We start from the raw sequence: 27661 nt of genomic DNA, 5'->3' as shown, positions 1-27661 counted from the left end.
ACATGATGCTGCTACCCCCGTGCTTCACGGTTGGGATGGTGTGCTTCAGCTTGCAAGCCTCACCCTTCTTCCTTCAAACATAATGATCGTCATTATGGTCAAACAGTTCAATTTTTGTTTCATCAGACCAGAGGACATTTCTCCAAGTAAGATCTTTGTCCCCATGTGCAGTTGCAAACTGTAGTCTGGCTTTATTATGGTGGTTTTGGAGTAGTGTTGTTCTGGGATTGATTTGCACTTTTCGCACACAAGCACATTCATTTCTAGGAGACAGAACGCGTCTCCTTCCTGAGCGGTATGGCGGCTGCGTGGTCCCATGGTGTTTATACTTGCATACTTTTGTTTGTACAGACAAACGTGGTACCTTCAGGCGTTTGGAAATTTCTCCCAAGGATGAACTAGACTTGTGGAGGTCCACAATTTTCTTTCTGAGGTCTTGGCTGATTTATTTTGATTTTCCCATGATGTCAAGCAAACAGGCACTGAGTTTGAAGGTAGGCCTTAAAATACATCCACAGGTACACCTCCAATTGACTCAAATAATGTCAGTTAGCCTATCAGAAGTTTCTAAAGCCATGAAATAATTTTCTGGAATTTTCCAAGCTGATTAAAGGCACAGTCAACTTAGTGTAGTGTAAACTTCTGACCCACTGGAATTGTGATATAGTGAATTAAATGTGAAATAATCTGTCTGTAAACAATTGTTGGAAAAATTACTTGTGTCATGCACAAAGTAGATGTCCTAACTGACTTGCCAACACTATAGTTTGCTAACATGAAATCTGTGGAGTGGTTAAAAATGAGTTTTAATGACTTAAACCTAAGTGTATGTAAACTTCCAACTTCAACTGTATGTTCCAGATGAGGAAGGAAATGAGGAATGAGGATGAGGAAATTGATCGATACTGCAAGTTGTAAATGTCTAAAAGACAACAGTGATTTTTCATTCATTTAAAAACAATATTGTGTTCTATAGCACCACAATGTGATTGAATTGGGAGATTGGGAGAATACTTTAGTGCCAATATAGTTGTCAAATTTAATCAATTTATGTTATCCATTTAAGTGTTAAAACTCACCATTATATCTCTATAAACTATTTTACAAAGCCAAAGTTTTAGTGACAACAGTTCTTTATTTTCCAACATATGGAGTAGCAAAACAATCTTCTGTGCCTTTTGGGAATCCATCTCCTCCTAAGGCTTTGGGTTTTCCATGAGGAGAGACATATTTCGAGGCAAGATTCGAGTCTCTACCTTAAATGGGAAGTTATGCTTGTTTGAATATTATACATTCCAATGGCTGTTATAGCGCCACCAAATGGCCAATCAGTACCAACATCACAAAGTGGTCGTAGGGGGTTATCCACTACCAATTTGTCAAGTTTCACAGAGGCGCTTAGTCAGCCAAGTTTCAAATGTCAAGGGAAATGTGATTTTTGTGAGCACCATAGCACCACCATGTGGTCTGATTAGGCCAATTATTTGGGGTTGTTCTCAGGATGGAGTCATACCAGGTTTCATCACTTTGTATCTATATGTGATTTATTAGCTTCTTGGTAAAAAGTCACACCCACATGCAAGTTCATTGAATTATGGAGAGCACGTTATGAAGTGTACCAAATTTGTTTATATAATTTTAAAAAAAATATTTGTGAGTCCATGCTACATTTCATGTTTTGTGCATATAAAACCAGCTAGGTGGAGATGTCATTTAAGTTTTTCTTAATTTCAATTCCGAATGGCAGTAAATCCATAATCCTAGTCTAATGGGTCCTTGAGACAAATTTATTCATTAGATAAAGAGAGATCTTGTGACGTTAGTTACTGGTCCAGTCAAATGGAAGGCAGCAATGCACTACCTCTGCCTAGTCTGCCGGATATTAAAAGAAGAAAATAATATTTTTAATTTATACAACTGCTTGGCTGAATACTCGATTCTGATTGGTCAAAGGGTGGGCATTATTTATCTGTAAAGGGACCTATCGGCCTTTTAACAGTTCTAAAATCAACGCGCTACAAAATCCAGCATTCTAAAGCCATTAAAACAGCAACATTATTCTTTCGATTTTCAATTGTTGTTATGTCCCCTCCCCTTTTCAATGTCCAATTTCGCAATAGATGGCAACGTTGAATCACAGTTCTAGTTACTGGCTTCATTTAGGGATGCCAACCAAAATACGGAATCGTCCCTTATTTGGACAGTAGAATAGGCATTCCGTAGGCTATTTAACTCATGGATATGGGACGCATTTTCATCCGTATCTTTGCGAACGATTCCGTTTGTAGTAACCATTGTTTTGAATACAATTCAATAGTTAGCTAACTAGCTAGCTGGGATAACAAGCATGCTGTGAGACCATTCTGACTTATTCTGACCAATAATTTTAATATTGGCTAGGTGACAGGTGACAGCAAACCTATCATAAAGCTAGCTGGCATTCAAAACCCATTTCAGAGGATCTTAGAAAGACGTTATGTCTACACTGTGCGACCACACCATTTAAAAAGCAGTAGGGAGATGAATTTAATTGACTTATGATTTCATGCAGTTTTATTAAATAATGTAATGACAAAAATTACCAAAAGTGGTGCTAATTGTATGGTATAAAACGAATAGGAACTTCTTTTTTTTGATAGAATCATTGTTTTCATATATTTAACGACCAGAGGTTTTTGCTTAACAACGGTGCAAATATAACTACCAACCAGTGTTTTGCTTGACAACGGTAAAATAATATGCCCTAACGACCGCAGAAGAATATTTTACTTTCAGCTGATTAAATTGATAAAAATCAATAAATATAAAAGTAACCATATATAGTCATTGTTGGTAACCCATTGTATAAGTGGAATAAACTCCTCCGGGCTGTCCAGTTATTGGAAAATAATGTACTTCGGGGCTGGTTAAGCGACCCTCGGCTTCGCCTCGGCCGCATCACCACCCCTATCGTACATTATTTTCCAATGACGGGACAGCCCGTCGTGGTTTATCCATTACATAAGTAACTTCAATATGACAACGTTGGCGTGCAAATGAGTACGTACTTCCGCTTACGCAGAGGACGTTAGTTGACTAGGCAGTCCTTCAATGTGGCCCAGGATGCATTCGCGTACACACTGTTAAAAGAATGTGGCCATATGCGACCCAGACCATCTCCGAATGTGGTCTGAGTGATCGGATCTCAATGCATCCTCAATGCATCTTGGGTCCATTCACACCTGCAGTTAGAGCTGTTCACTTGTGATCGGATCACCCAAGACGCATTTTAATGCCAGGTCTGAACAGGGCATTTATGTCAAACTTTTTAGGATTTATTAGCTGTTTTAGAAAAAGCCACGCCCACATGCAAATTTATTAACTTTTTTCAAGCACATTTGGAAGTGTAAGCCCTTCGTTCATATAACTTTTTTGGATAATTATGAGTAGATGTGGCATGCCGAGTGCCGTGCAAATTCAATGAAGTCTGTCTTTTAAAGTGATGTCTATTAAACGTTTTTTTCGTTTATTCAAAAAGGTGGAAAATCTACCTGACACACCTTTTCGGTGGTAAAGTTGTTCACTGTGAGGAGCGGCATTGTTTGATGTTGGTTTCGTGTCTCTAGACTAAACAGAGTGGATGTCGTGCCCGTAATCAAGTGAGCACTATAATGCCGCCAACTGTCCAATTGGTGCCAGAATCACTCCTGCTGTAGAGCACACAACATTCATCAACTTTCGTAAAAAGTTATCAGACACAAAGTATTGAAAAACTATTGTATTTGTAGGAGTTATTATTATCATTATATCTCCCCACAAATACAATATGTTTGGACCCTAATTATAGTACTAAATATTGCTGCAAGCAGCAATTCCTGGGGTCCAAGAAGCATAACAACAGTTGCCAAGCACATTGACTCCATAAAGGCAGAAACATGCTTTACAAATATATGTTCCCACTGAGATGTTGGACCATGCCATGACATAGGGACCTCTCTGATACAAAAGTGATTTTTAATGGATTTTGGAATTTTAAAAAAACATTTGAAATATTATCTATTGTGCCACTTTGAGGTTGGATTATAGCTAGTGTCTTGATCTAACTACCAATATATGTACCAAAATTTCAAACTTTATGTGAAATGGTTTTGGAATTATTAGCATTTTTGTTTATAGCCGCACTCACTACATATTAATTGGCTTGTAATTTGGCTATATTTTGTGCTAGAAAAGTAATACCTGTACAGGGTTTTCCCTAGGTTTTCAGAGGGCTTAGGCGCTCTCAACTACATTTTGGAACAGCGTTTTTTTATATGATAAAATGGTTTGGCCAGCGGGTTTCATCAGAAAAAGACAAACTTTGTTAGCTACCAAGCCACGTTAGATACTAACGTTAGTTCAGTTGAGTTATCTTTATGTAATGTGAACTAACTAGCTTCGGTGGCTAACGGGGGGGGGGGGGGGGGGGGGGGGGGGGGGGGGGGGGGGGGGGGGGGGGGGGGGGGGGGGGGGGGGGGGGGGGGTTTATTTGCTTGGTAAAATCCTTCTTACATTACATTGTTATGAAATGTTCGGTTGCCATTCCGTTTAAAATGAATACCGCTAGTTCCGCGATAGGGGATGAATAACGTAATTGCGAAAATAACGTTATTTACCTTAGATAAACATTGGATCGTGTTGCCCCCCCCTCGTGGTCATGGTGCCCCCCCCCCAGCGGTTGTGACCCTAAACAACCTCATAGACCGTTTATGACACGGGCCGGCCCTGGTGATTTTTCTTAATTATTAATAAAAATATATATATTCTGCTCTTTAGCACCACCATGTGACTGAATTGGGCCAATACATTAGGGCTGAGCTGAGGTTCTGGGTGCCAATTTAGCTGCCAAATTTAATCAATTTACGTTAAAACATTTGGGAGTTATTAGCATTTTTGTGATTAGCCACACTGACTCCTGTGTTTACAATTGTTGCGCATGGGTTTTGTCTTTCCAGTTTGTCATCTGATTAGCCGTTTCAATCTCTGGTTACTCGGCTTGATGAAAGCCACCGTTTGCCACCTACCAGTGGAGACTAGCTCTTCAAACTTGTGGTTGGTGTGTTGTGTATAGTGATTGCTTCGTTTGACTTTGGGTATTCAACCGTATTTTTGTTAGATTCTGATTCACGTCTAGCCCTTCTGGTTTATTTGCTGAATAGATTGTGTATATGAACACTGACTTGTTCCCTTCAACTCCGATTTTTGCCTTAGCCCTTCCAGTTTCTTTGCCTGTGATTTTGCGTGTCTGACCATTGGTTCTTGTATTCAATTTCAATTCTTGCCTAGCCCCTCTGCTTTGTTTTGTCAGACATGTAATTCAACATGTGGCCGTTCTCAGCCATAGGAAAGCTTCAAAGTTTCTCAGCCAGCATAGCCTGGAGAAAAGACAGAGCAGGAACTGGGGAGTTACTATCTGAGGGTGAATCTGTGTGTCTGCATGTGTGTGTGTGTGTGTGTGTCAGAGACAGTGTCCATGCCACTGCCCCCTCCTGTTCTTCACCAGTTAAAATATGCGGCTTTCTTTTAGTTTTAGTTAGGTTTGGGCAACTTGGAAGGAGGTAGTTTTGTAACAGTTGGTAGTGGGCATCCCTGCATCTTGGTCTGCCATTCTACATCATCTGTGGTTCTTTTGACTATTCTGCATTTTGGGATTACTTTCAAACAATAGCTGTGGTTTGGTATCTTCTCTCGTTCATTTCTTGTGTGACTGTCCATGTCTGTAACCTTTGTTAATTGTTTTAAGGTAGTTGAACCTCGTCTTTAGATTAGACGTGAATATTTGCTGTCACTTAATAAATTTCTTAATTTTCACCTGGTTGTCAGTTGTACGTTTTGATAAAGGTTGATCCAAACAGTTTACTCTGCCTATCAATGAATTCAACAATTTGATTGATAATTCATATCTTTGATCATAATTACCTATTCAAATCAAATAAAAATATTTTACATGTTGGGTAAGTGAGGTGTTTTAACTGGTGGAATTGGTGGCACAGAGACACCTGACGAAGACAAGTTCACGGGTGTTGCGTCCGAGTTGGAAGCAGTCTAAACTCTGGCTAAAGTGTTGCTCAGGCCAAGACATATGAAGTAATACAAAGTTTAGAGGAACAGGCTGGGAAATAACCATCTTTAAATTTTTACAGTGTGAAACACGGTTGCAGCACCCCCTATTGGTCAAAGTGATCAAATCATTGGCTAATGGTGGCCAGACTTTTCACAATATCAACTGGCCCATTTAAGATTCTATAGAAGCTATAACTCAACAGACTCAACAAGTAGAATTTCAACTTCATTGGCTAGTTTGATTAAGAGTTAAAAATTGTCTTTAACCATCTATAGGCTAAGATGACCACATTGTATGTCCTTCCGCCAAATCCTATTGAGATCACGTGTCGGGTTTCATTATAATCAGACATTGCATTCAGGAGTTATAGGTCCTTATGTGAAATTGTGCCACGCTTTTAAATTTCAGCCATTTTGCTTGTCCAATCAACTTTTTTTTTCATAACTTTTCAGAGCTTTGACTAGAGTCAATTTAAGCAAGAATTTTCCAGATCAATCAAACAGTCTAGAAGGAGATGTTGTTTAAATGTTTGGAAAAAAATTCTAGAAGGTGGAAAATCTTGTCAGACACAAATGAAAATGCATAGCACCATCTACTGCACCTTGAGCCAAGGAATGAAAATTGTTTTAATTCAAGATCAAACCATTCAAGGGTTATGGGCAAAAATGTACAAATGGTTGCAACAGTGCCACCTATGGACGAATCAGGGTAAGTCCAATAATCGGAGTAGTCTGATGAAAGGATTCATGGTACCTCAAGTGGTAGCTGTAGGAGCTATAAAGCCTTGGGTAAAAATAATCTGAACAAAAATAAGAGGGTTACAAGCACTTTGTGCTTGGACCCTAATAATAATAATAATAATAATAATAATAATAATAATAATAATAATAATAATAATAATAATAATATAGCTGCAAGCACACACAGTCAATATTACATCACTTAACTCTTTGAACCTGGAGGACACCTATTGGCGTCTTTAATCTCCATTGAATAACTCCCATATTTCTGAACGTAGGATCATTTTCACATTTTCCCCAACAATAGCGCAAACTATTAACTGATTGGAACCAATTTGCACCTGCTTCCTTGATTTCACATGCCATAGACATGTATCCAGTTTTATGATTTTGCAGTCAGAAGTTATTAGCATTTTTGTGATAAACCACACATGCACCAAGGTTTATTGGCTGTTTATTCATCAGTATTTTAATGTATCAAAATACTGGATACAGTTTTTTTAAAAATTAGTCTAAAGAGGAGGTATACCAAATTTAGTAGAAACTGGTAGATTTTGTGGGACAAGTAGCATTTTAAAGGCAGACTATGCAGGATTTTTTACTAAAAATATTATAAAGTAACCATGCTAAGGCATATCTATGATGCACTGGAAATCAACATGTATGTCTTTACTTAGTTTTGTCGACTTTGTGCACCTTTTACCTGTACTTGTTATTCAAAAATGTGTTCGCAATATTTCTGGGCGTGGCACTCTTTTCTGTGTGGGGAGGGGTGGGCGTGGCTAAAGAGCCTGTGGTTAGGGATCAGATTCCAGAAGTGATTGTTGTGTGTTAGCTGCTGCAATGATGGATGCTAAGAACCCTAGATACAGCAAAGCAAAAAGACAAGCTGACAGGGCTAGTTCAATAACTAGAGTCAACCTTGGAATTGCTTTTCCTTGGTGGCGTCAGCTGAAGTTTGCCAAGAGGATGAAAAGTGACACGAAGTTGTCAAAAGTAAATTAAACATCCAGTCAGAACTAGCGGCTTAATAGCCTACTAGTTCAGTAATTGTGTATCATTTTCTGGAGCCTACATGGGTAGCAATAATTGATGTACTAAAAGTTGTAAAGAAGTTCAAGCATAATTCATCCGTAGTTACTACATAAGAAAAGTTAAGTGACACCAGCCATGTTCTTGTGTTAATGAAACTGCCTGCACAGTCGAAGATGTTATTATTGTTAAATCATTGAAAATGCATGGAAATAGGACAACCTTATTCCTGAACTCCCCTCAGTGCCAGAAGAACATCAGACAACCCAAAAATACACCACAGTTTAAGTAAGCTTCATGTATTCATGTATTGGTCATGTGTTTATGAAGTTACCAATATGTCATTGTCCACTCCTAAATCTTTGGAACTGCTCAGGTGTCTGAGCCATTTGTACTGGTCGGGATGGATCTTGCGGGAAACTGACGGGAACTCCAAGAGGCAATATGTACATATGATTGACTGAAATACAAAGTGAGCCTAGGCATATCCACTAAAGTCTAAGCAAGCGGAGGATATAGCATAATGCATTGTGGATTTTGTCAATAGGATTGGGGCTCTTAAAATAATTCTTACTGTCTGAGGAGGGAATTTGGGAATAAGGTGCTTTCCTATTATCCTACTACTTGAACAGCCAGTTTTACACTGAAGAGAACGTTGAGAAGATGGACCCAATAAAGTTTTATAAGCACACTAATATAGCATACTTTCTTAAAATAAGAAGGTCTACTTGATTCACTTTTGGACATGTATACACATCAGGGAAATATACTTAAGCTTACACTTGAATTTCTTGCAACCTGTAGTACACCAAGTATTCTCAAGTAGGCTGCAGAAATTATACTAAAAATACTTAACTAGTAGTAGCCTAAGTCACTAGTGCTCAGTGGATGTTTAAGTTACTTTTAGTGTTATTAACTAACACGAGTGCCAGTTTAGTCCCAAAGTTGTTAAAGCCAGACTAGTGGGTCTATATTTAACAATAAAGGGGAATTTCACTTTATAACACTTCTGCTTCTCATGACTGATATTGTCCTTCTAATGAATGTGTCGCCCTTAATTTTTCGATTAGCTATATCATTATGTTAATATTTTATGCTGTTTTGTTGTTTTCCTTTACAAATGCAGGACGTGGACCCAGGCAGTTTAGTGTTGAACCCAAGGATGCAAATCATTGCGCGACTTCTGATGTGGGCGTACCTGCAGACAATAACATTAGGTTGGTCGTAGAAATAGTGTTGTATGACTACTAGCTAGCAAAACCGAAAAATGTTTGAGGATGAAGGAGATTTTGTTTTTGATCATGGGATCATTGTACCCTATCAATTCGAGCCGGAATACACAGAAGAAGAGCTGGCTAATTTGCAGGCTGATCGTACTAGAGCGAGTCAGGAGCGGGCCGAGATGGAGGAACCACAGGCTATTCCCAGGACAAATGGCAACTGGTGGTAGACATCCTATGTATCACAGACAGATGCGATAGCGTTAGCCAGCCCGCTTAGTACCTAGTACCTACCTCGAGCGGTTCGACCAACGATGGGAAAACGGTGGGTACAGCTCCAGGCTTCAGACGGTCGCCTTGGTAGTTGGTTGCTTGAAAGTGGTCGCTGCATACTCTTACCCTACGGTCACATGGGGCGACACAGGAGGGAGATAAACCGTTGTCGCTTGTCGTTTTTGGGCGTTCCTGGCTTGTGGTTACCAGGTTACAGAACTAAAGAAGTAGGCTAGATACGATTACACATTTGTATCAGCAACATCTGTCACGCTGCCTTCACTTCCATTGATAGTCGCCGTGTCGCATCACTGGGTATTTGCATAAAACAGACCTCTAGTCTATTTTCGCCCCGCCTACTTCGCTTTGCAACGGCCGCTTGTCTCTTGTTGCTGTAAATCGCCAACTCTCATTGAAAATGAACGGTCGCCGGTCGCTTGTCTCTCGCCTATGTCGCCCCGTGTGACCACGGGGTTAGTCCTCATTTGCGAACTTCTTCGGCTGTTATGTTGGGGCATCTGATTACATCCAGCCATGTCTGCCGCAAAGTTGCATTGTGTGGAAAACTATGAAAATGTGCTTTCAAGCCAAGTTTAACGGGGCATTATAACAACTGGGTACAATGCACCTCATTATTACACCAATATCGCATCAAACGAAAGCTAGCAGACATTAGTTTGTTCAATTTCAACACTAAGTTAACGGAATGGTTTGCTTCGCTTCTTCTTGATTTTGCTGCGAAACGAAATCAATGAAGAAGAAAAAAACGAAAACCGTACTACTATGTGGACTTGCGCTAAAAAATAACACGGATACGACAATGGTTTGGAAAAGAAGGAAATACATTTATTGGTCGTGATAATGAATTTTTAAACAGGCTAAGTGAAATAGTAATTTTCATAATATGGTGAATTATATTATATGCTTCTAACAAGACGAAATGATAATTCTGCAACATAGAGGTTAGCAGTACTACCATTTTACAAAGGTTAATACCTGTTATTGGGACACGCTACTCTATGTTATGTAGTTAGTTTGTTAAATTAGTCTCATAAAATAAAGTTTTAATAACGTAAAACTCCAAGGTCAGGGAATTTGCTATTCCCGACCAACATACGCACAACAAACAAAACACAACAAAAAACAGCAGTAAAATAACCTAATCTGCCTTGCAGAAGGCCCTTTTAGATCTCAAACTAAATACATGTTATTTACCAGATTTAAAAAGACAGATTTTATTGAGCTACATATGTGCACACTCAATGGTGCCCATATTTAGTCTCACACTATAAATATCTGGGTATCTGGATTGATGTAAACCTGACTTTTAAGACTTATATTGATAAATTAATTTAAAAACTACAAGTGAGACTTGGTTTCCTTTGCAGAAATAAATTTTCTTTTTCATTTGACAGTAGAAGGAGGATTGTTAAGGCAACATTCCTTCCAGTATTTGATTATGGAGATATAATATATAAACATACTGCTGCTTCCACCTTAAAGCCTTTAGACTCCATCTATCCTTCAGCCCTACGTTATATCACTGGAGATAGGTACTATACTCACCATTGTGTGCACAGAGAAGAGAACAACATTGGGTCCTGTTTTTAAATAAAGCACTTCCCCAAAAGCTACCTCCTTATATTTTTATCTCTTATTGAATGGAGAGTGAGTCTATCAGATTTGTTCTCAGGACTGGTCTCCAGGTGCCGCAGGTCTATTTTGAACTGGGTAAAACTGTATTTGGATATAGTGCTCCTCATGGCTGGAATGACTTGCAGTGCACAAAAATTTAACTGTTATCAGGCTTTTAGTTCAAAGAACACCATCCCAACTGTGAAGCATGGGGGGCGCATCATCATGTTGTCGGGGTGTTTTGCTGGAAAAGTAGTCTGGACGAACGCATGTACTTTCTGGGGCAAAAGGAAGGAGCCTCTGCTGCTGGGAGCGGCAGTTTCCCTATTGGTTAACTCCCCCCCCCCGCCGCCCGACACTCCGTCTGTTCCGTGTGTGCTGCAATCTAAGTCCCAACTGAAACACACCAGTGAAACGGACAAGGCTATCGAGCTAAATTATCTGCTATGATCAGAATTATGGACAAATTCGAAGAACATTTTAATTCTGTTATAATCACACTATATCACACTTGCCGAATACATGGCGTGACTTCGTTGAAGGACCTTCAGCGCGTATGTTTGGATTTGCTTTTATCGAACAGAGATGTACTTGCTTGCTTGCCTACCGGATTTGGCAAAAGTTTAATTTTTCAAGCGTGGCCTATGGTTTGTAGTCTGCTATCAAATAAATACCCAGAAAAATGGGCAGAATAAGCAATGGTTTTGATTGTTTGCCCGCTACAATCAATACAATCATTTTCCCCAAATAGTGATGCGGGTCCGTGGAAAAGTTGGCCTCCGGTAATGTCTTCCGGAGCACGTTTCAGACCATGTCTGGCCAAAACACTCTGATTGGTTGGGAAAATATAACTATCCCGGGAAGGTTGCCTCCTTCGTTTACGCCTAGAACGTCAAGGCTTTGTTGAATGAAGTGAAAAAAGAGACGGGCTCGCGAGGCTACTGGAAAATTGACTGGTGCACTTCAGAAAATAGATGGCACCATGAGGAAGGAGGATTATCTAGAAATACTGAAATATTTTTCCAACTACTAGAAGCTTCCCAGTAGTACCAAGATGATTGGACCACAGAGAGTTTGTCTAATGCATGCTAAAATCCAATTTGCTGATGGTGGCCACGGTCTGTCCTTTAACCAAGACACTGTCTAAAAAGTGATTTGGTCATTCGGTTCATGAGTTATGGGCATTTTCACATTTTGTCCATGCAGTAGCACCACCCATTGATGAAATTTTGCATGCAGCCTGGGTGTGACATGGTCAAAGTATTTGTCAAGTTTCATGATGATCAGATATATTGCATCCAAAAGTTGTGAGAATTTTTGTGATAAACCACTCCCACATAATTTTTAAATGGCTCCTTATTCATCCATTTTTTAACTTCTGAATGGAATTGTGATGGAGCTTGGTCTAAAGAGACAAGAGTGACTAGCACTGTGCTAATGTGTCGGATCCAGTAAAGCAAGGGGAAACCACATAGCTAGCCAGTTCTTTTAGTCTAAGATTAGGTACCTTATTGTCTTTGCAATCTGTTTGCTAGATAATTACAGCTGGAGTGACAAACCTTACCTTTTTAGTAGGATCTTTGTCCAGTAGGATCTGAGTTAGCTAGCATGTTATGTCTTGCTAGCTAACTCAGCTAGCTGTCTAATTTGATATGGCCAGCTAGCACTAACAATGAACAATGAAATTCCCTGTCAAAATTTGTTTTGTGTTTTAAATTTTTTTCAAATTGGTCTGGCTTTGCTCAAAAAATAGCTAGGTAAAATATAAGTGTGTGTTTCATTCATTTTATGAATAAGACTAAGAGCGTGCTTGCTGTTGACTAAGTAGCTAGCTAGTCTAACATTAGTTAATATTGCAGCTATTTAGCAAGGGATCTAACTTAGCCATTCTAGCATGGATAAATGGATGGTGTTTTAAATACCCACTAACATGTTAGCTACGGTTTTCGATCGTATTGCTACACATAAGATTTAAATGGACATTTTTAATTGTTGTTAGTGTTAGCCTAGTTATAGGCTCATCATGAGAATAGCTAAGTTATGTCCCAGAATACAACTGCTTCTGTCACTTCTGTATTGTTATCCTGTCCCTGTTTTTACCAAGTTGAAAAGATGACATCTTGAAGTGTTTGTTTCTGGAAATCATAGCTATACCTATCTGTCATGGTTGAGTTTTCCATTACGTTTTGTGTAATGAAGGAGCATGGCTTTGTGAAGAACAAGCATGAAAGTTTCTTATGTGTGGTTGATTACTCGTGGAAAGTACTGTGGTGGGTTGCGTGGTGTTAAATGGTATAGTATTGAATGTGGGCTTATAGACACAGTATGTTTGGGAGGGATATATCACAAAACTATGGTGCAATGTACATGTGTAATTCAGTGTAGTGTTATAGAAAATATGATTTAAATATTTGATACACTACCATACAATCTAATACTTGTTTTAGGATGTTTTTAATTTCATGTGGTAATTTCCAGTGAAGGTTGCATGCATAATAAAACGTATTAATTAAACCTCCTGGTGTAAAAACTTAATTTATCACAAATGAATCACAAAAAACTATGTTTAATGTGAAATGTTTGCATTTGCCAAAAGCCTCAAAAGACAGGAAAGAAAATTGATCAGCCCCAACAACTAACATCAACCTGCCCTCCTTCAAGGTTGTATCAGCACAGACCTTTGACAACTGCTACTTTTCTTTCTAATTTCCAAATGATAAAATGATGAAAATCTATAGGACTGTTGTTTAAAAACTATTTTAAAACTGCACGGTGGTTTAGATGATTATTCTGATTGTCATAAATGCGAAGTTATAAAATAAAACACTTTATTACATAGGTCTTTCATACAATATTAATTTTATAAATGGATTAAATATATTTTAATATTATAATTCAAGTGAAAATTTCAAATCAAGCCAAAAATACCAGCAACAGGTTAAAAGACAGGTTTTTATGGATCCCTTTAATTTTTTTTCAACATTTAATCTTCTATTCAATCCATATGCCAGGATTCAGAGGCATTGGATTGTGGATGAGATACCTTAGGGATGACATTTCCTCTTAGAAGGCTATTCTAAAATGAAAGGTAATTTGTATTTATACACGTAGGAGAATACGACAAGAGACTATCAAAGTGACTGGCCAGATTTTACTGTGGGACTAGTAGTCTAGATTAGTCTTAATTTTCTTTTTCATTGCTGTCATGGTGAAATAAATCATACTATTTCTGGTTGTGGAACACTGAGCTTGTTCGAAATATAGTAATCTCTTTGACTATGAATAGTCAAGAAAACAGCCTATGTGTTAGAGATAAATGTGTAGTTGGATATGCATTTCATAGGCTGCTGGTGCTTAAATTAGGGACGCAAACGCATCAGGGGTCAGTGAGGTGACAAAACACGAATACTTGTTTCAAACTAGAAAGTTTTAAAATATTACAAATTGCAAGCATATTTCTGGTAATTTTTAAATTAAATATATATCATAAAATAAACCGTTTAGTTTTGAAAACCCCACACTTCCTCAGCGCATTGACACGTAGTAATTTCGAGAGGTATACGGGTTATGGAATGTATTCTGCAGACATCGAACGTCACCAGCGGAGCGCAGCGATTCGTCAGTTCAGTCACCTCACAGCACCAGTCTACCCAAGGCTTTCTTTCAAATTTTGTACATGGATGGTAATCAGGTTTCGCCTTACTCATGTTACAGTTCCTGAGACTCCAAGTCTGGAAAGTATATCTACCTCCGCCCCTTCTGAAATAATAACGCTCAAAATAATAAAAAGTCACCAACATTACTACAGTTACAGTTATCAAAAACTGATGCAGTAGCACATAATATTAATGTTATGTTTCATACATCGTGGTCTATTTTATTTGCATTTAAAATAGGAAGTGTTTCATTGTATTCTGTTAGTGGTAAATTTGCATCTACCTTCTGATTGGGCGGCTGGGTGGCGTTTACTGCATGTGATGTCACATTGAAGCGGACTTATGAGGGTCAGTCAGTAGAAAGCATTTTTAGCAGGCTTCAAGTATCAGATTCGGTCAGATGATGGGTTGCGTAAAATGCATAAACCCTATCTGCAAAACACTAGCTATTTAATTAGCTACCACCGCGCAATGTTTTGGTTTCGGAATTGAGTGAAAATCGCGCTACACCCTTGTCGCAGTATATGCACTGCTGCGAGACTGTGAAGAGGTACGTAATTGCCTATGTTGATGCAATAATTTATAGAATATTTCTGCTGCTAAGGAGCTAACTGCGCAAGTGTTGATCACCCATATGTAACTTAGGAATCATAATCGTAAATATGTATGTAGCTGGAGTAATATATAAATGTGTGTGTGTGTGCTATTGGTGAAATGCTCGAAAATGAGAATAAAAGTGAGCTGCTGCAAGCTAGCTACCAAGCTACCAATTTGCAATAGCTGTCATTGTTGCTGGGAAATATGTTGACCCCGAGTATAACCATCCTCCCTCAGTCATAAAATAGCTGGTTATTGTTCTGCTTTACTTTAGATTAAGAGCGACGGTAATGTCAGAATGGCAAAAGCAGAAATGGCTTACTTTCTCATGGAATCGTTTTATGGAATTCGGATTGGCTTCTAAAACCTCACAATCAGACACATTTGCTCCTAATCGATGCTGCAGAGAAAGACCACACATTTAAGTCTATTTAAATCGAAGTAATATTGTAATCATGCCTTAGTGCGCTGGATATGCCTTTGAGTAAAGATGCTTAGGCAACGTTGTTTTCATTTCGGATACATGTTTACGAATCTCCCCTCTGCTGTCAGTGCCGGCGCACTGTGCCGGTGCGTGAGTATGCTGCTGTACGGTAGACTCTGCAAGAGCAGTACTGATAATAGTGGGCAGTCAAAAATGTATCACTGTCAGACATTCGTCCTCTGTAACCGAACAGGCAAGACGAGAACAATAACAAAGATAGGGTATTATGATATTACCTTATTTGCAAGAACCCATGATTCATGGTCTCTCATCGTATGCCGGTCTCGCATGGTATGCCTGGGTAGTGTTGGTCTGTGCTAGGCTATAATGTCTTCGAGATTATAAATTTACATTGGTAACACATTGGAAGGTATGAAGACGTCCTCAGTTTACCAGTGATAAAAGTGTTTTCCTCATGATAAAGTTAGTTCCTTAGTGTGTGTATTTCCATTTTCGCAGTCTATTGGAATTTGGTAGATAAAATGTATCACCTGTAACCACTCATCACTCTGTCTAATGAGGTGATGTATTGCCTAAGCAAGTAAGCAACACCAGCGTGTCACAATCAGTTATGATGGACTAATTTCAAAATTACAAAATTTTGTTTAATTAAACATTTAATTAAAATCTAAAATATGCATACTTATATTAGATATATTATAGTGATGCTCTCTGCTATTGATGTACACTATAGATTAAGGATGCAACTTGTTTTTACCAATACTTCCTGCACAAATTAAGGTTCTTTGAGTTCTGTTACCCAGACAAACTTCACAAAACCTTGCGTTAGTGAAAAGTGAACCCTGGCACTGTGATTCAGCTGGACAGGGCATCTTTTAATGACATCATTTGAACTATTTGACTGTCAGCATTAGGTAGGAGATTAATTTCATTGTTCATTTTAAATTGTTTGTTTGATTGATCTATATTTATTACACAGACATTTATTTTGGTAAAAGCAGTGGTGACCTTATTTGTCTGAAACTGTAGTACATGACACACGTTTAACCAGCATCCACTTGTACATGGTCACAACTGTGTTGCCACACCAGTCATGTATGTTTGGAGGGCTCGTTAAGGCCATACGGTTGATCGGGCACTCTGAGGGACAGGAAAACTAAGCATGTTGGGAAAATGGCAAGTTGATTTCTTTTAACCATTGTCAATACATAGCTGCTGCACTCCTATATCCCAGTTGTAAAGCTTATCGACTGTGCCAGTGTGTGCCCAATAACGTTACATAATCAACTGCTACTCTAGTGGTAGACCGGTTATTTTTATTTCTCTTTTTAAAACAGTGACTTGGAAACTGGTTGTTTAGGTTTATTGCCTTATAAAGGTTCATGGTGTGACAAGATTAGGGTTGCAAAGGGTAGGAATATTTCCGGTAAATTTCCGGAAATATTGGAAGGGAAGTAAAGCTCGGGAATTTTGAGAATTTTGCATAATTTCAATATAAAAATCTTACCTTTTAATAGTGAACTTATTTGGGGGGGAATACACCTAAAAAAGCAATACTAGGTCTTATGGCATGTTTTGGTTAAAAGGATTCCCATTTAATTGAATTGTAACCATGGACTGCATTCAGCAGCGTACTCTTCCATTACATGTACTGATAATTTGCCAGCATCCCTTTAAAGGTGCAATGTGTAGAATTTAGTGGCATCTAGTGGAACGGACTTGGCAGAAATGGAATATAATACTCATAAGTATGCTTTAATTAGTGTATAATCCCATGAAAATAAGAATCATTGTGTTTTCGTTACCTTAGAATGAGCCCTTTATATCTACATACGGAACGGGTCCTCTTCCTCGGAGGCCGCCATGTTACACCGCCATGTTTCTACAGTAGCCCAGAACGGACAAACGGTTCTAGAGGGGGCGCATTTGCCTGGGTACCTTCCAAAATAGCTGTGCGTAATACCACATGTGTTGTTTATGGCGTTGTCGCCCTTTTTAGTAGTAGTCTGTCTTGATTGTAGTCTGGCTTGATTGACAATCCATTTATTCAGTAGGTGAGAGTATAATCATTCTAACAATGTATAACGTGTCTAATTTTGCTTTTGGAATAGCATTTCATTGGTCAGCATAATTGAAGGTTTGTTATCATCACATTCACTTACGCATTCACTCTGTAGTAGCAGTAAAATACGCTGCACCTTACGAAACGTTGTTAACGATTTTTCATAATTTCTTGGAAAATACTATTATTATTGAGGACGTCTGGGCATAGCTAAGCCATATGTTTGCTGATAGACCTAGCTGACATCGTTTTCTGGTGTAAGACAGAAGCGGATAGAAATATATCATTGATTTACTCTGTCTCTGTCTCTATCTATTGAAAACAGATTTCATCATTGCTATGTAAGTATTAGTGCTCAAAATATTTTGGTTATATAAGTTTTGATTATATTACTGGAGTGAATATATTTTATATTTTTTATGATATTTCAGTTAACCGGCAGATAGTAGCCAAATCAAAGTACACAGTTTTGTTAACACCTTCTGCTAGCTAGCTGTTACCATGTAATGTACATGATTGAACATGATAATTGATGAGTTTTAATTAATCTATTTCCATTCATTCTTTATTGTAAAACATTTATTTTATAAGTGAGTTGTTCACTTTAAACCCTAAGGCCTATTCTGAATTGTTATTTTGTTATGTTTTGTTTTCGTCATGGAAAAAGGGGTTGTAACGAATATTTTTCATTGACGAAATTAACACCGTCTGATAAGTAGGATATTTTTATCGCTGTGAAGCAGCATGGAGACATCGTATAAATATTGGTCATTTTGGACAAGCAGTTAGCTTCTCTTCAAAACTTTCTGTCTTTGGTCACGTAGTGTGCTGCCGACGTCACTTGGCACTACCCATAGTATACTGCTCGTTACTGACCCCTTGCGCAGTAAAATGGGATGTATTTTGTTAATGTTTATTCCACATGTCTGTCATTCCTTGACTTTTTCTAAAAACTCGCACTTCATAAATAGAATTCTAAAACAACACTCGAAATACTGTTTTTAGGGTTTTATTTTAGGTGTTAAGAGAAAAGTCTTTTTTTTTTGGAGGGGGGTCATAGAGAATGTTTGCAATTATGTCTGCTTATGATATGGTAAAGGGTTTGTTTCTATCAGCATATGACATGGTAAATGCAGCCTGAGCAAATAGGGCTATATTTCCCTTTTATTCCCGTTATTTCCCATTAATTCCCATTAATTTCAATTAATTCCAATTAATTCCCATAAATTCCCGTTAATTCCCATGGAAAGTTTCCATCCTTGAACATTCCCGGAATTTTGCAACCCTAGACAAGATTCTAGTAGTGGTTGTCACGGTGGTCACAAAATAAGCTAAATAATTCTGTTTTGGCGCATGGAATTAATTAATTAGCTGTTAACCTCATGGAGACACAAATCACTGTATTTTAGTCACTCCTCAACCTCACTACAGGTTCAGTCTGAGTGCAGTAAATCCCAATGCAGCAAGAAAGTCTGAATCTCAACTCCAGAATACTTTTTGGTTGTGTGAAGTAATTTTGGAGCTCTGAACAGAATTTAAGTTTTGATCAATTGATTTCAGTCAACCATTTTTAGAAACTGTTTTTATTTTATTTTAATTATCCTTGAACTGACCTAATTGTTTATGGAATTAATGTAGGCCTTGTCTAATGTTGAATGCTTGAATGCGTTGTTCCTTTATTCTGACCATATCTGATAAATTGAGAGTCTTTAGAGTATACTTTCAGTTTCATTTTCATCTTCCACTTATTTAATGAGTGTTTCATGCCTCAAGTCATGTCCTCACTGTGTACATGGCAAACAATTTACATTCATTGAGCTTCCACCATTGCATTATAACAGGAAAAGTGTTGTGCATTCAAATGTTTAATGCTGAAGTAAGGGCCTGTTCCCTTGGACACGTCAGGATTTTCTTTCTACCAACAAATACCAGAAGAGGCAAGTCATTAAAATGCTTTCATCCTCTCTATTACTGTCTGCTGCTCACATAAAACAGGTCATTTTAAAGTCCTCATACTGGCTAGCTTTCCCTATTCTCTCCAGCTTAAAGGGCATTAATGTTGGAATCATGTCCAAGTTATGACTGTAATTTGCAACAGCTGAATACCTTATGTGCCTTCTCCAAGGTCTGCCACTGATCATGTGAAGAGGCCCAAGCTCACCCCCCTCCCTCTAACTTAAGACTGTAACCCTATCCGTGTTCCAGAATCCAGCTTGTACCTCAGTACAATATCAGATATCTTTAGGGGTGCCTATGATCACATCCTCTGTCCTTGGGATCCCTATTTTAACATCTGAACAAATCCTGGCATCAACTGACCAAGCCATTTGATGGGCGGAGCTGTAAAATTGCTGTGGCGTTCTAATGACTGGTCATCCCTGACAAGAATGAAGAAACAGGACTAGGGTTTCCAGTGGGCTAAGTGCTGTGTTTCAGGGCATGATGAGGGTGTCCTTTACCATGAGGCTACAGGATAAATGCAATGGTCAGATGCCGCATGCACAAATTGAGTGTAGTGAATATATTGCATTTCAGGATCACCAAAACCTTATTCTTTACAAGTGAGAACTTTCTAAGAAACTTGTTATTGGTTTGGAAAATGAAAAAATATTTCCTGTTTTAACTTATTTGCATTGTGGATTGCCCACAAACATATCCGTATATATAAAGTTTATAAGGAAATTAAAACTGAAAAATATATTTGTTTTTATGATGAAAGGAACATTCATATTTCATATATAAATGCTAGGTTTTAGGTTCCCTCAGTTGGAAATGGGTTTTATTCATTCGAGAATAAATACTCTTACAGAAATTAGGAATTAAATTGCCTGCAGTACTTACCTCTGGCACTCATTTCATCCTGTGGGGCTGAAACAATTCAGGTGAAATGCTCATGGCCACAGTTCCAGTTTCCCACCCAAGCTTAGACTAAACCAGCTGGGAGGGGGGAGGCAGGGGGTTTGATGCCTTAGCTAGTGATGGGAGAGCCAGGTGTCATGGAACCCAAAATGGGATTCCTTAGCTCAGTGATATGGACCAATCATTTTACTATGGAGAGTAAGCTATTTTGATTTTAAAAAGTTGGAAATTGACATATCATTGTAACTCTACCCATCATAGGATTCATGAAACCATACTCCCATCACTGCCTTTACCCCAGAAAGGGGTGAACCACAAGGGCAGATATGTTTTTGTGATGTCATACCAACTTCTCGACGTGACTTAAAGTGGCAATCCTTAATTTTTTCATATTAAAAAATGCCTTATTTGATGCCATTTCACACTGACATATTTGTAGCAATATCAATTGTATGCATTCTGAAATTTATGAAATTACATTTCATTACTGGCATTTAGCAAATGCTCTTATCCATAGTGACCTACACAACTTTTTACATAGCAGTTGCATAGCATTCATTCATACAGTTGGATATATTACTGAAGCAATGCAGGTTAATTACCTTGCTCAAAGGTAGAATGGCGGGACAGTGTCCAAGTATTCAAATATGATGACACTTGCATAGGAACTTACATGACAAATGTGGAAGAGCAGGCGCATAAAATCCAATGAAGAAGAGGAAGATGTCTGTGGAAGAGAAGAGCTGGTGGCAGTGTGATTACACAGCCTGCTGCCCCTGCCTAGACCACTCTGGTCAATATTTGGTTCCTTTGCATTGTGATATTTCTTATTGGGTACCACTTAAACACTTTCAGACATACAGACGGGGGACAAATTACAGGGTAAATGAGTGGGGAAACATAATGAATGCAGATGCTTCCATACAGGCGTACTGCATGATACAATTAAGCAATTAACATCCTGTCATGCTCTGTCTAAGTGACTTTGAAAGAGGGTTCGTTATTGGAGCACGGATGGTGGGAGCTTCAACACAGAGACTGTTTAACTGGCTAGTGTTTCAATAGGAACAGTGACTAAAGTGACATCTGCATTTAGATCTATGGGAAAGACATCAGTAAATAGGGTCAGAAATTGTGGTTGAAAGCGCATATTCGATGACCGTGATGCTCATGCATTAGTGCGGTATGTAAGGAAAAACAGAAGAGCAGTCCGAGACTGTGGTGCTCACTCATGCGTCACTAGTGGTGCTTTTACTGAGTGAGTTACCCAGCAGCCCCACACACTCATATACTCATACACAGACACACACACATTATGCGCAGAGATACACTCTTCTCTCTCCCAATTACACACAAACTTGCACACCACACACACACACATTCATCTACGAATATGAATGACAATTATTAAGAAGTGCAATGCAAAAGCGTTGGAAGAGTTTTGATAGTACAGGATTATTTTGCTAAATTGTGCAGTTCTGTGTGTGGCATTATGGCTACAGAATTAGTGAAATAGTTAAATTAGAATTAGCATGTTTATTGGATTTCAGGGTTAAGAGCCAAGTTATATTTAAAACAACGTATTAATCTTTTCTTTAATTTTAGTTAATGCAGAAGGAAGCAAGTTGGTCACACGGATCACCCTCCTATATTTACTCAACCCTCACATGCAGCTGAAGGGAGTAAAATGGCATTTAATTTTTTATCTGGGATTTTTTAAGTGCTTGCATCTAGATGTTATTCAATTTAGATAATACTATGTCACAATAAATGATTTACCAAAATGTCTGAATGTCATTCAGAGAAACAACATCATGTCATTCAGTAAAACAATGAAATTAAACATTAATTCCACCAAACCATTTATTCCACGTGATCTGATGATAATCACAAGTGATTGAAGAATATGAATTATCTTTTATAACTTTGCACTTTTTCTATAGAGACATTTATAAAATTAGAAATTAGTATTAATTTATTCTCATATGGAAATTTGTCTGTTATACTGGAGAAGCCCATGACTAGCTGAATGAAAGAAAGGTGAATGTCAGAGAGATTTATAAAGCATTTTGTAAAACAGCGTCTGTTCAAGTTAGCTCCCCACCAGGGGGCTAGCTAAGTATTGTTGTGCATAACGTGTGTGTTTTATAGACTGTAGTGTAGCTAGCTAGCTACAGAAGGGCAAGCTACCCAGATAGCCATCGACTTTGGGCCAGATCTGCCTCAATTCTGTCCCAAAGTCAGCATTGCTGGGCTACTTAAAACTTACATGCTATGGGACTATATGGGCTCGGCAAAAAATAGTGCTTATGATACGATTATTTCATCTACAGTCTATGTCGACTTTGATGACGGAAAGCAGATAAGCTGTCCCAGTTGTCTTCATGCCTCCTAATTCCCTCCTTTTCTCCACTCACCTCCTCCCCTCCTTTTGTCCTCATACTTCCAAGAAGGAGACAAGTGGTAGTGGTGGAGTGGAGGAAAGGAGGTGAGGAGCGAAAAGTATTGGGACACACCAATAGGCTGCTTAGTCAATTAGCTAAAATGGTTCTAACATCTGCCATAAAGGAAAACCGACCATATCTACCATAAATCAGTTTCAACATGTACTGACACGCACTGATGTCACTCAGGATTAGAAATGTAAGTGCAGTTTTCTCAGAAACTACTGTATGACACATATCAATTATTTTAACAAATAAACAGATACACTTCTAATGAAAATGAGGAAATATGCCATAAAATATACACAATTTACACATGTTATCTGGGGAACATTTGATTGGCTCATTGTATTGGAGCTGTCAATCAAAAAATTTACTGCCAATTTAATGTTTAAGGTGTATTAAATCAGATTCTCCATTTTCTTTTCAATGGGGGAGTTCCTGCCCCAAATTGGTGCCTAATTGATCAAGCATAGAGTTTGTTGCAGGGTCACAAGAGGAAGGGGACAGGCACTTCATTATGCCTTGGTTGACCAGGGCTGTTAATTATGAATGTGGCTCGGAGGAAGGTCAGTCCCGTGGACAGGAAGCGAGGCTACAAATATCTGTGTATAGTTACATTGTTGCAGTGTGTACCTATCATTTGTGAAAATGTTTTACTATGGTCCAGTGTTGGAGTCAGCTAGCATTGAGTTATACAGCTGTTTATAAAATTAATCCAGAATAGTTGGTTGCAACAAGCATTCACACAAGTCCTTTGAAATGGATTTGTGCACCCCTACCTTAACCAGAGTTGTGCCTGATATAAAATTATAAATGATCCCAGGCTCCTAAAAGTTTTGTATTTTTAAAAAATGGTCATATACTGTAAACATGAATACTACTCATATTAATACATACTAACTACAGACATTGATGTAATTGTAATAACACTCCAATGGTTGGCAGCCCTGCAGAGCAATGCATGATTGGCTGTAATGTCACCTCGGGAATCCATCTGTTAAGCTGAAAATCAAGTATCTCCTTCAATCTCATGTCTGCATGAACCTGGCTTGTAAACTGAGGTGTGAGGAAGAGGCAGCTGACATCATGTGCTTCTGAGGAGAACACATTCTTGTCTGAACTCTCACAAATTAATAGTGGACTTTGCAGGAAAGAATGCTGATATGAACATATGACTGGGAATTAAAAACAAAGAAGAAAAATCGTTTTAAAAAAAAAGAGTAAAATGTACATTATGTGAAATGTCAGAATTATTGTACATTATTGATTGTACATTGGAGAGGGCCTGAAATTATTGCATTAAATGGCAATTATCATACATGTGGAGACTCTAGTTAACCCCTTCCCTGCTGACTGCTTCATAAAGGCATTTTCTCATATGTCTCCTTACCTCCCACAGACACAGACCATGAATTACGTGGGGCAGCTGGCAGGACAGGTGTTTGTGCAGGTGAAGGAGCTGTACAGGGGCCTGAACCCTGCCACCCTGTCGGGATGCATTGACATCATTGTGGTCCGACAGCCAGATGGGACCCTTCAGTGCTCCCCCTTCCATGTGCGTTTTGGGAAGATGGGTGTACTGAGGTCACGTGAAAAAGTGGTAAGGTCAACAGCCAGGTCTCTATTCCCATTAATGAATGAAAATGAAATGATCTTAAATTCAGTATTCATCTAGTTGATATATGGTGAAGTTAAACTGAAGTCCAGATGAATGCTTGTTGTTGCTAGAAATGGTATCACTCTTCCCATTATTTATTTAAACACTTCGGACTGATTTCAATTGATTTTTGACTTGAAATAAACAAATGTAGGTGTTCTACAGAGACACATTTTATTTTCCCTGCCAAACTGTGTTTATGGGAAAACTATTATTTTATTTAATTTTGAGTCAAAGTTATGTCCAAATGCCAAAATGAATCTGGGATGGTGTTTGGTTTGACAATATAAATAATTTTAACAGATCTTCAAGAATCTTGCATACTGATGGTTGTGTGCAGTAAATACTGTGACTTAATACTGAGCAGTGCTCAGGAATATTTTCATGTACTGATGCTCTTTAAACTTCCCTGTCACCTGAACAGGTGGACATAGAGATCAACGGGGAGCCTGTGAGTTTGCACATGAAGCTTGGGGAGAATGGAGAGGCCTTCTTTGTGATGGAGACCGAGAATGATCAGGTGTGTCATTCAAGACCATCCTTGCAGGGTCTTTTTATGGCATGATCACTGATCTGTGTTTACTAGAGACAACCCAGTTCAGGGATGGGCAGTATTATCAACTACATTTATTTGAAATGTGTATTTGTCTGCATTTATTTAATATGTTTCCACACAGATTGCACTCTTTTTTGTTTTGTTGGTAAATGCCCCTCTGCCACCAGCAAAGCACCATTTTGATCAAAATTGTAAGATATAATTGTTGGCAGGTTTTTGTATTTTATAAGAACAATTTATTGGATTTTGCACATCCCTGATCCAACCTTACATGGTGGGAGCTGCCTGGGATATTGTGGTGTGGAAAGAAAAGTCCAATATAATGACCAAATATTGTACTCCCACCGGAAGAGGTTTACGGAGTGGAAGCCAGGCTTTCACAAAATTATTTCTTAACTTATTACACCACTGCAGTACAGTTGCGCTGAATAACGATGTAGCAATGTTTTTTGATGTAACATTTGTCACAGATCGGGTAGGTAGGACCCAAACGCAGAGTAAAAAAAAAACACGAACTCAAAAAGGGGAAATTAACAAATACTTTACTTAACAACAGGGAACACAACAGGGAACAAAAACCAGAGAAATCAAAAGGCCATGCAGGGCACTTCCAAAAAACACAAAAACAGAAAACACACACAGCAGAACACGGGCAGGAGAGAAACCAGGCAGGAACGAACAGGCAGAAATACACAGGCGTAGTAGAAACATATAGGTCAGAAACAAACACATTCAGAAACACAAGGAACCAGCACCCGAGTCAAGGGGACAAAGAACTTAAATAGACAAGACACAGGTGAACTCAATACATAATCAAATGAGAGGGAAGGGAAAACGAGAGGCAGGTGGGGATGATGATTAAATAACGAGACAGCTGGGAACAATGATTAAATAACGAGACAATAATAAAATAATTGAAAGCAATAATACAATTAACCAACAGGGGAACGAGCAGGACACAAAACAGAAGTGCCGCCATCTGGCGGCCCAACAGGGAAAAACAGAGACAGAAACAGAACCATGACAACATTTCTTATTTACATATGTAAAGTCCAGAAAACACAAGAAAGGGATACAAACGGTTTGTAAATTAGCATGTTATAGAGGTACTACTTTAATTAATTTTCAAACATTCTACAATACAGTAATACCAGACACACTAAACTCCTCTACCACCCCACCCCACAGCACCTCCTCCTACCCCCCTTACCCTCAGTGTTGTTGGGCCAACCTAAAAGGCTGGTGCTCTGCAGTAGCTTCTAGTGGGACAGACCAAGGGGCAGTGGAAACCTTGTGAGGTTTGCCTTTTAAGCATGAGTGTGTCTGTGCTATTTTAGTCCACTGTAATGGTACACTCTGGTCATACACACAAAATAAATGACCAGAATCACAGAATTCAAATAATGTGTATTTTGGTTGCATGTGTCTGTAGATCTTAATTTTGTATGTATGTGATTGTAAATGGTTGTAGATGATTTCCTGGAAAACAGCAGCTACAGTAGTTTCGAAGTGGACCTTGGTAAACATAATAAATAAATGAAATAAAAAAATTAATTCCAGCATTGACGCAGGCTTGCGCAAACAAACCAGTCAGTCAGTGCCAAGTGCATGTGATGTATCAACCCCCCACTATGGTGTCAGGTTCCTGGCTGCAGAGCAGAAGCGCAAGAGCTCTCTGGAATGAGCAGAATGTGTCATAAATAAATCTCTGTGCCAGGGTCCAAATGGTGTTTTTTTTTATACATGGTCCCTGTCTCCAGCATATGACTCTCCGGACATTAAAATCAGATTACGTTTCAACTTCCCAAACCGAGATTTAGGCTTTCCACATGAAAAACACACAGGGTGATAATTTTGGTATAACAATAATAACGTATTCCAATTTATTTATTAATTTTAAGATTGTAGCTATTGTCAGTTGTAAGGCGAGATTCCCCTGCATACTGTCAGGAAATGTAAAAAAGGAAGATTTTAACTGCATGTGCTTGTTGAATGAAAAATATTCATCAGTTTCAATTCTCATGCTTCACTGCTTCAGCTTCCCACATTGCAAGTGAAGCAATATGTTCTGTTCCAAAATGCCCCTTTCTTGTTAACATTGTGCAGCTCTGATATGAAATTATTTCATTGCCCAAATGCACATTGAACTGCAATATTTCTAGTGGCTCAATCAGTAAAGATGCTTACCGTGAGCACAGGCAGGGCCCTGTTTTTCATGGGTTGAACCTTAGCAGTGTCATAATCTAAATTAGAGTCACATGAGATTTATTCTTTCAAATTCAGCTGACAAAGAAGGAACAGAATTGCAGATGCATCAGATAGCTTCACCTGTTCCTGGCTGACACATGGTTGGTGTCAGTTTTGTTTTAATTCAGTCTATTTAAGAAATGAATTTAAATT

At 38.5% G+C, this 27661-nt stretch overlaps 1 protein-coding gene across 4 annotated transcripts in view; it reads left to right on the top strand.

The window, feature by feature from the left end:
• The window catches only part of lpin1 (lipin 1), a 115132-nt gene that overhangs the window by 21178 nt on the left and 66293 nt on the right, over positions 1-27661 (top strand). For 3 of the 4 annotated variants that reach the window (XM_035422540.1, XM_035422536.1, XM_035422538.1), the window contains exons 2-3: positions 24448-24648; positions 25130-25225. In XM_035422540.1, the coding sequence (XP_035278431.1) occupies positions 24448-24648; positions 25130-25225 (297 nt within the window). Of the gene's footprint in view, positions 1-14950; positions 15189-24447; positions 24649-25129; positions 25226-27661 lie in introns of those variants that run through there. The other variant, XM_035422539.1, reaches the window with a different exon arrangement.

Source organism: Anguilla anguilla, chromosome 6, assembly GCF_013347855.1.
Source record: "Anguilla anguilla isolate fAngAng1 chromosome 6, fAngAng1.pri, whole genome shotgun sequence".
NCBI classification, from domain to species: Eukaryota; Metazoa; Chordata; class Actinopteri; order Anguilliformes; family Anguillidae; genus Anguilla; species Anguilla anguilla.
This window is presented reverse-complemented; position numbering and strand designations above follow the sequence as displayed.